This window comes from Elephas maximus, chromosome 12 (assembly GCF_024166365.1).
Source record: "Elephas maximus indicus isolate mEleMax1 chromosome 12, mEleMax1 primary haplotype, whole genome shotgun sequence".
Classification (NCBI taxonomy): Eukaryota; Metazoa; Chordata; class Mammalia; order Proboscidea; family Elephantidae; genus Elephas; species Elephas maximus.
This window is the reverse complement of record NC_064830.1, coordinates 80616495-80626385: the sequence shown is the minus strand read 5'-3', so window position 1 is coordinate 80626385 and position 9891 is coordinate 80616495. Positions and strand designations below refer to the sequence as shown.

At 41.2% G+C, this 9891-nt stretch overlaps 1 protein-coding gene across 1 annotated transcript; it reads left to right on the top strand.

The window, feature by feature from the left end:
* The first annotated feature begins 924 nt into the window (after positions 1 to 924).
* On the top strand, positions 925 to 9621 carry THUMPD1 (THUMP domain containing 1). The gene is made up of 4 exons (XM_049904912.1): positions 925 to 1287; positions 3359 to 3533; positions 4437 to 4685; positions 5820 to 9621. The coding sequence occupies exons 1-4, from the start codon at positions 1057 to 1059 to the stop codon at positions 6239 to 6241; spliced, it is 1077 nt and encodes a 358-aa protein (XP_049760869.1). The 5' UTR covers positions 925 to 1056; the 3' UTR covers positions 6242 to 9621.
* The last annotated feature ends 270 nt before the right edge of the window (positions 9622 to 9891 follow it).

Below are 9891 nucleotides of genomic sequence, written 5' to 3'. Positions count from 1 at the left end.
CTACTTTTTCATGGGCATCACAAGAATGGGAATCTAAGAGGTGCAGGTAGGCGTCATAATAAATAAGAGGTTCTTTCTTCCCGATTTCTGACTACAATCCATTCCACATTTTTGGGCCACTGGATTAGGTAATCCATCCAAATGCAATAATGGATAAACCCTTTCTTGGTTCCTCACGATTTTGTACTAAAGTGAGGACTGTGATTTCTGTCCAAAACAAGTACATTTGCAACAATGACAAGTCAGTAAAATGATACCACTATCACTTGTTATGATTTCATTACAGGACAAAAGTGTGTCAAGAAATTGATAAGGACAATTTTTTTTGTATTAATAGAAATTTATTTTGTAACTTAAAATAGATAATATTCCCATTGGAACAATTTAATGTTAAGAAAGTTAAGTTTCGCTGCATTTTAATGTGTCTGATTCTCATAGTCAGGTCCCGCTGATTTCACTGAGCACAGTACTAGTTTTCTTTGCTTCCCCGGAGCTCTGCAACAGAGACACTAGAGGAAAGTCTACCGAAGACACATATTTCAACAGGAGCAAAAAATAAGCAGAATGGTTGGAAGACCCACTGACTTCTGAGAAACGTCAGCTTATAAGGGCAATGTGAGCAGGAACGGCATCTCGTTTCGCTCAGCCCTCACTTGGAACGACTAGCACACAGGTTCTTAAAAAATATTAACGAGTAAATGAAACGGTTGTTTGCAAGCACAATCAATATCAGTCGGTGTCCAGGCCCTAGGTATGCAGGCCGGGTCCACCATGGACCGCAGGGTTGCCACATCTCCGTGGAAACCACTCATTCAAGTGGTGAGGCGGAGGCAAAGGCTCGTCCGTCCTCGCGAGGGGCGGGGCAGGAGCGAGGCTCGCGTCACCTCTCTACAGGGAGCCTAGCGCTTTAGGACCCGGGGAAGCACATAATGAGGCAGGAAGGCGGGCCTACGCGAGGCCGTCGCACAGACCTGACGTAACTAGCCGGCGCCAGCAGAGGTGAGGGAGCCGAAAGCCCTGGAGAAATACGTTTCTGGCTCTCAGCTCGCGCGCACCATGGCGGCCCCGGTCCAGCAGCCTCCTCAGCCCGCCGACGGGAAGCGCAAAGGCAAGGCTCAGTACATGCAGGCCAAGCGGGCTCGGCGCTGCGAAGCCGCCGGGCCCCGGCAGCTGGAGCCTGGACTACAGGGCATACTCATCACTTGCAACATGAACGAGCGCAAATGCGTGGAGGAGGCCTACAGTCTGCTCAACGAGTACGGTGACGACATGTACGGGCCGGAAAAGGTACCAGCCCCCGGTTGGGCGGGCCTGCGGGCCCTTGAGGGAGGAGGGAGGGCTGCCTGGCCGGTGCCTCTGTACGCATGCGCGCATTTTCTGGCGCTCGTGGCGGCGACCGAGCGTGGCGTGGTCTGTGTCCCGCCCCCCTCGCGTTGCTTCGTCTGTAGGCTCGGCTCTAGGCAGGGCCAAGAGCTCGAGTTGTAGGTCAGTTCTCGCGATTTCAGGAGGCCTTGACTGCCTGAAGGAAACCTTGAACAGCTGCTTGGTCTTGTGCTTCAGATGACTGCACCTTGGGCTTTTCTTTCCATCGTTAATTAACAATGGTGGTGGTGGTGTGTGCCGTCCAGTGGATCCCGACACACAGCGATCCTGTATGAGAGTAGAACTGCCACATAGAGTTTACTAGGTTGTAGTCTTTATGGGAGCTGATCGCCAAGTATTTTTTCCCGCAGAGTGGATGGTGGGTTCAGATAGGTCCCGTTTGTTATTTGCTTCTGAGGGCCAGGTGTTGTGCTTAAGCTCATCAATAATGTAACATTTAAGCCACACAACAGCCTTGTGAGGTAATGTTCGTGAGTACATTGAGACTCAAGGATGGCCCAAGTTCACAAGGGCAAGCTTCATTTCATTTTCACGGTTTTTGCCGTATATTACCATCTGAGGAGTCCCTGGGTGGTGCACATGGCTAAACATTGGCTTATTAGCAGAAAGACTGGCTAGTTCTAGCCTACCCAGAAGCACCTTGGTACACAGGCCTAGTGATCTGCTTCTGAAAGGTCACAGCCTTGAAAATCCTATGGAGCAGCTCTGCTCTGCACACATGGGGTTGCCATGAGTTGGAAGCGACTGGATGGCAACTAAGGTAACCAGTACCATCTGAACACTGCCGCTGTAATGCTTTTGTTTGTCCTAAGCAACACCCAAAACCAAACGCACTGCCATCACATCAATTCTGACTCACAGGGGCCCTATAATAGGACAGAGTAGAACTGCTCTGTAGGGTTTCCAAGCGCCGCTTGGGTCTTAGCAATAGTATCTCTGAAATAGTGGGTTTCACAAGTGCACATAAGAATACATTTTAAAAAGTGAAAAACTCTTGTACCAAAAAATAAGACAAAACAAAACCCAACAGAAACCTGTTGCTTTGTGTCTATTCTGACTCCTGGCGAAACCGTGTGGATTTTCAAGGCTGTAATCATCCACAGAACCATTGCGTGGGTTCGAATTGCCAACCTTTAGGTTAGCGGCCAATTGCAAACCACTTGCGCCACCCAGCTCCTACTTTCGTACCAATACCGCCTAAAATATAATTGTCCCATCACATTTTGGAAATCATTTTATTGGTTTCAGGTGGATCAGTACACATCTACACACATGGAATTAAATGGAAGAGAATAGCACAGGGAATTTAAATTCAGGCTCTGTTATTTACTAACTGGGAATTAACAAATTACTTAATTCTGCTATGCTAGAGTTTATTTGTAAAAAAAAAAAAAAGTATTTTATATAGTTTAAAGCTAAAAAGTTGCTTACTACATAAAATATTTTCTGGTATATAATAAAGGCTCATAAATGTGTGCAGTTATTATTAGTGCCAGATTGGCATCCCCATTCATAGGGCAGAGAAGTGGGCAACAAGTCCTGTCTATACAGGTGCCTTGAGTAAGTTCTTGAACTATTGCTGTGCCCTGTTCCTCAGAACAGGAGTAAAGACTTTGAATTCCATACGTATTTGGTCTCATCTCACCAAAAGGAGAATATCTTGAGTTTGGAGGCACAAAGATAGCTAGTTTTGGCTTTAAGGTCCACCCTGAAATGATTCCACTGGTGAGCACATTTCCCTGTGTCCCACACTCACGATACTTTTGAAAACATTTTCAGTTGATACGCTTGTTTGTGTCTGAGGGAACTTCCTTCTTCCTCCACGTTTTGGAGGAGGTGGTGTCCTAGTCTCTCAATAAAAGCTTTATTGTCAGTATTTAGCTATCTGCCACTCAGAGTTTCATATAAATACTAAATTATAACTTTTAAACATGAGTTGTTATGGCGTCTCTGATCATTAGCTTTATGCAAACAGTTTACAGACAAGAATCAGCAGTCTTCTGGAAACGAGGGAGAAGATGATGACGTGGAGGCTGCCTTGAAGAAAGAAGTTGATGACATTAGGGCGTCTACAGAGATGAGGCTACGAAGATTCCAGTCCATGGAGAGTGGAGCGAATAATGTTGTCTTCATCAGAACACTTGGGATAGGTGTGTGTCTGATTTATGCTCTGTAAGATTGTTGATCCTGTAATATCTGGACATTTTCCTGTCTCACTGAACACTGCCTAGAAAATGACTTTCTGGCTGTGGTTCATTTACTTACCTCTTATCTACCCTGCATTAGCACTAGGCTTGTGGAGAGGTGGAATGGAGTAGTGAATGCGGCATTGGCTTGGGAGCATTGGCTTTGCCTCTTCCTTCTTAAGTAACTTTAGACAAAACGAGAGTGCATGTCCTGTTTAAAAGGGACAGCTGCTACTCAGCTCCAGCCAATTTGGGAGTGTAGTCCTGGTAGGCCAGATCTTCCAGTTTTTCAAAAGAAGTTGGAAATCCAGATAGATTTTTTGATTTTTAAATGTGGTTGGGGAATTTAAAAATCTTGAAAACACAGCAGCCCCAAACAGACTTGTATGTAGATGGGATGTGGCTTGAGGGCTTCCACGTCTTGTTCTTGTACACTTCAAGGTGCTGGGGCTTCAGCTCCTCCCAGTCTGGATCTGGACTTCTTGTGCTCACTTAACTAATGGATTAATTAAATCCTTTTAAGTGACTTGTTGCATTTTGTTTTGTTTTTATAAGGAAGTGTGTACTATTTAAGCTGTGTTACTTGGATAGTAGCCATTGCTATATGTAAACAGAATAGTGTTGGAGATAAGTCACGATTTCACACGAGCACTGGTTTTTATAAGCATAAATACAATAAGCAGTGAAGAAGAAATAATTGGAAAAAATTACTAGGTAGACTCATTTCAATTTTTTTGTGAAAATTCCTTCCATCACCAACTTATGTCAACGACAATTTAGAAAGTTTGAATAGTTTCTAAAATGTCTGAGAATTTATATTCTTAAACTACTTGTTTGCTCTCTGCTGATTTATTCTTTTTCTTTTAGAACCTGAGAAATTGGTGCATCATATTCTCCAGGATATGTACAAAACCAAGAAGAAGAAGACTCGGGTTATTCTACGAATGTTACCTGTCTCCGGCACGTGCAAGGCTTTCTTAGAGGATATGAAAAAATATGCAGAAACATTTTTGGAACCCTGGTTTAAAGCACCAAATAAAGGGACATTTCAGATTGTATACAAATCTCGAAATAACAGTCACATGAATAGAGAAGAAGTTATCAAAGAATTGGCAGGTATGTTTCTCAGCAATTCCACCTAAGTCCAATATTAAATACTTGTTCTTGATTTTAAGATTTTTAAAAAAGAAGGCTTATGATTTTGAGTGTGGAACAGGTATATGAGAATATCCTTAAAATAATTTGAAACTTCTGGGAAAGTCAAGTCCCACTTCTCCGACACCAGATGTGTTGCTCTGTCCATATCAATTTATTACTAGCTCTGTTCCCCTTGTGTTCTGACACCAGCTGCACATGAGCGTTTCTTCTTGTGACCCTGACTTCCCAGAGCTAAGTCAGACCTCACAATTAAAGGACACAGTCCTCCTTGCTGCCAAGTTTGCCCAGGACTTCATATGCCAGCTGCAAGCTTGGGAATGGAGTCCCCATGACACCCTCCCTTTTGACCTGCAGGTGTCACTACCCTCACTTGGATTTGGTGATTTGTTAGAACAACTCACAGAACTCAGGAAAGTACGATACTTGATGATTATAGTTTTCTTATAGCAAAAAGACACCAGTGAAAAGATGCATAGGGTAAGGCCTGGGGGAGTTCCCAGTGTGTAGCTTCCATATCCCAAAGGGGACATGCTACCCTCCCAAGTCTTTTACCTTTATTTGGGCCTCATTACTTAGGTATGATTGAATCAGGCTCCTTCCCCTGAGATGGTGAAAACACCAGGTGGGTCTTTCTGGTTCGGCCAGCCCCCCACCCAGGAGTCTCACCTCATTAGCATAACCTGTTCTGGAGCCCTCATCAAAGATACTTCAGTCACTAAGGAAATTCTGCAGTTTTAGAGATGATCTCAGGAACCAAGGACAAAGACCAAATTCTTTGGGTACGGTTAACTTTACTCAAACCTAACTGATTTCAATATGAGATTTTCTTTTTGTTTAGGTAAAGTCTTTTCGGAATCAAGATAGAATGTTTTTATTTTGTTTTAAAAGAAAATCTTGTCACGTGTCTCAGGATTTTATTTGTATTTATTTACATTGAAAGATTCAGTGACTTTGAAGTCCATATAGAAGAGGGGACTAGTATATTTTATTTTAACAAGTCCCAAACAGAAAAGGATGAAAGATTGTTTTTTATTCATCAAGCTTGATGGTATCCTTCTCAGCCTAAGCGTTTTCCTATACTTTTTGTTACAGGAATAGTAGGCAGCCTGAATTCAGAAAATAAAGTGGATCTTACCAATCCTCAGTACACGGTGGTGGTAGAAATCATCAAAGCTGTCTGTTGCCTGAGTGTCGTGAAAGATTACATGTTGTTCAGAAAGTACAATCTCCAGGAGGTAGTGAAGAGTGCCAAGGACCTGTCACAGCTTAACCCAAAGCAGGCAGCACACGTGGGAAATGGGAAAGAAGCTAAACAGGAATCTGGTGATAAATCAAATCAAAGTGACCTAACAGAAGGAAAACATAACCAGCAGGAGGTACCAGAGAATAGTGGGGGGGTGGAGCAGACAAAACCAATGTCTGAGACAGAGGCGGTGAATGATGGAGGAACTAAACCTGAACTTGTGAGCCAAGTCCCCGAAGAATCCAAGTCAAATGAAAATGACCTCACATAGGGGAAAAAAATCATTCAGTGTTGAAGGTGGGTTTCTAAACTGGGGTTCTTTGAGATGTTGCTGGGGTTCCATGAAAAATTGTGACTGGAAAAAAAAAATACTCCTTTGAACTTCCCGTGCCATGTATGGCTAATACTCACACTAGTGAACAGTGATCAAACGGCCCTGTTAACAAGTTTTTTTTTTTTTTTAATACTGTGTTTTAGGTGAAAGCTTGCATAGCAAATTAGGTTCCCATTTGAAAATTTTTATACAGCTTGTTCAGTGGCATTGGTTACATTTTTCACAAGGCTTCAACATTCTCATTATTTCTATTCTTTTCGTGCTGTTTCCATTAATGTAGCTTCCCTGCCTCTCCTTCACTTCTCATCTTTGTTTTAGGGTAAATGTTGACTGTTTGGTCTCATGTAGTTGATTATTCCTGTTAACAATTTTGTTAGAGGTCTTTCAGCCCTCCGTGGCAGCTTCCAGTAGGCCCACATGCATTTCGTTGAGCTGGGGGAAGCTGTGGATGATTGGTGAATACTAGTTCAGTGGGAGGATGGTAGGAGGATGACCTTGGCCTCTCCCTCAGGGTTACCTTCCCCAGTCTCCCTTCAGTCACTGCCAACTGATTTGTGGGAGACAACAAACTCTCCGTAATAGAATATCAGAGGGAAATTTTCTTTCTAAGCAAGCAGTTTTTACATGCCACAACTCATCTATCCTCTGCCACTGTTGTAAACATTGCAAAAATGTGGACTGTGTAGAAGTGAATTGTCTTTGTATTTTTTTTGTGATTTTCTTGTTTGTTATGCCCATTTTTCTATCTTATTAACATTTGTCACAAATAAATCTGATAGTCCAGTGCTGCAGTTTGTGAAGGCAGGGTGTGAGAGGAGGACCATTCTAGGTGTCAGGCTGCAGACGTTCCTGATAAGGTTAATGATGAAGGATTACAGTCATCTGAGCTACTTCAGTGTACTAGTGCAACAAGGGGCACGAGAAAGCCTGTCTGCAACGATAGCTACGTATCAGGGGTTTTATGTGGACTTGTAAACCAAGCTGGCTTATTCCGTTGTGCATTGTCTATGGCATACGACTTATAGATCTAGCAGTTGCTCCAGCAGTTTGACAAGTAAAGATGTTGATTGTTTTAAATGACTTTTGGAATAAAAATAGAGTAAAACTACTGTAAAAAAAAAAAAAGTCATGTTCAGTTAAAAAGTTCAGGAAGCAAGTTTTTTAGTAGCAGAACTTACCCCAGGAAAGAAAAATTCACAGAGTTGGTGAGAGTCTAATAATGGCAACGTTAAAATGCCAGGGCAAGATGCAGTATGAGAAGTTGAAAAGACCTTACGCTCAATTTAGTAAGGTTTTATATAAATAACCAAAGCTGTAGCTTCTCCGTCCAGGGTGATGAGTAAACAGATTCCACCAATATTTGTCATGCTGCCACATTTGTAGGATTTGTAAATGATGATGTCACAGAGCTGCCTCAGACAAAGGTCAGTATATATTTAATGCTGTGTCTTCATATCCGGAAACCAAAAAGTCTGTCATCTGTACTGCTGGCGTCCCGTTAGTGGTCGGCTCCATGGCAAGTTCTGCCTCTTGTTAAAAAAAGGAAATCCTCACACTGATGTTACAGCACACTGCTTTCTGCTTTCTTCACAGAGAGGTGCTGACATAAAAAACTTGGAGATGAAAGTAAGCTCTGAATAATGCTACAAAAATGATTAATGTTTAATAAACAAAGACACATTCATGCAAGAATGTTAAGCTAAGATCTTGACAAAGAGTGCATGTATCTGCTAGATACAGAGATCTTCCAGTTATCAGTGGAAGAGTTCTCAGCAGGGTTTATGAGCTGAAAGGTGAATTGCCAGAGTACTTTGAAGAAAACAGGCCAGATTTTGCTGGGTGCTTTGCAGATGAAGAATGGCTACGGGAAACTAGCTGATTTAGCAGTCATTTTTCATCACATGAACAAATGAACAAGTTTCCACAAGGTCCTGGAGAGAACACTTTTTTAAAGTGACAAGATTCTTAGATTTAAAAGGAAACTAACTCTGGAAAAATTTTGTTACCAAAGGAACTCTTGTAATGTTTCCACAGCCGCTTGAGCTTGGGAATGAAGAAGGATAGCAACATGCCTTACAAAAAAATCACCTGGAAAAACTACAAAACCAAATAGTATTTTCCCAACACTAGTAGACGACTGGGTATGGAACCCTTTCTTTAAATCTTCTGTTTAGCCTGGGAATTTGTCTTGAGAGAAGAGGAAGAATTCTTTGAGCCCTAGGCTGACAATTTCTAGATTTCTGTGAATTAAGAGTCTTATGTCTAGGACTTAGTGGTCACACTGACATAAATTCAGGGTTCCCTGAATTTGAAAGTTATTTCAAGTTTTCCTCCAAGGTAAAAAGGTTGAAAAAGGGCAAAAGAGACAGACACCAAAGAGGGCTGCAGAACAAAGGTATCCAGCTTGAGAATATTAAGGGGCTGTGAAATTAGCATTTGGAAATGGATTTATTCTTGTTTTCAAGAGTTAGGGAGTATAAATATTAAGATTTCTCACGGAGATGGCTATGTCAGTTTAATGGGTGGTGAATATGAGAATTGGCAACTGAGACTTGAAGGATTTGGGTGACAAAGAGAATAGGTAGGTCCTCACTAGTGCAGTTAAGGGCTCTAGAGGCTGGAACTTACTTAATCTTTAGATACTTAGAATGTTCTGTTAATGGGGTTGAAGTCATCTTGAAAGAAAAAGAGCATTATTAATATCATTTGGGGGAGCAGGGAAGATAGGATTTTGGTGCCTTCTTTAGCATATTTGCTCTAAGACAAAGATACTTTTATTTTGATAGCACAAGACAAAGGGACTCTGGGAATAAAATTGGCCATGTGCCAACAGCACATACAGCTCTGGCACTGAGTCCTTTTACCTTGCGAAAGCTGCTACTCTAGAGAAGAGTTTTGATTTTATAGGTTGTTTTCATTCCCCTTTTGTATTTGTTCATGTTGGTAAAGCCTGTGTGTGACAAGCAATTCTTTATAACCATGTTCTGTTGGAATCTAAATTCATTGAAAGATTTGTTTTTGGCTTTATAAACTTTATTTTCACTGACATTTGAGCATGGTATTTTATAAATGACGAGATTCCAGGGTAGAATTGAATGCTTTTATTATTTTTTTAAATCTTTTATTTGAAAAAATTGTGTCAGTTAAAGAATTTAAGTGTTGTGGTTTAATAAACTTGTTTTGCTCTGGAGAGGAAAAGAGTGTTAAACTTGGTATATTTTAAAACATGTTTCTAAGGTTAAACATGGTTTTCAAATTTTATTTTTACTATATTTTGCCTTTGGTAAGGCCAGGCATTCAGCTTGTTTTTCATAGTTCCCAATGTTTTTAGAAAACTTAAAATAAATTTCTTTCTTAAAGATTGGTGTTCTGTGCCTTTCCTTTTTGTCTTGGAAAATCTTACTTTACAGTAAACGTTAAAAAGTTTATATGTCAAATTGTGTAGCAAATCAACTAAAAAGATATGTATATGACCCTAAAACGTAAAGATACAATTTAATTACTCTCAAATAATACTCCTAAATAATCTAAGTTTTGGGTATTTTATAATGAATTTGCTTCAGAATGAGGTACAGTAATGGAGTATT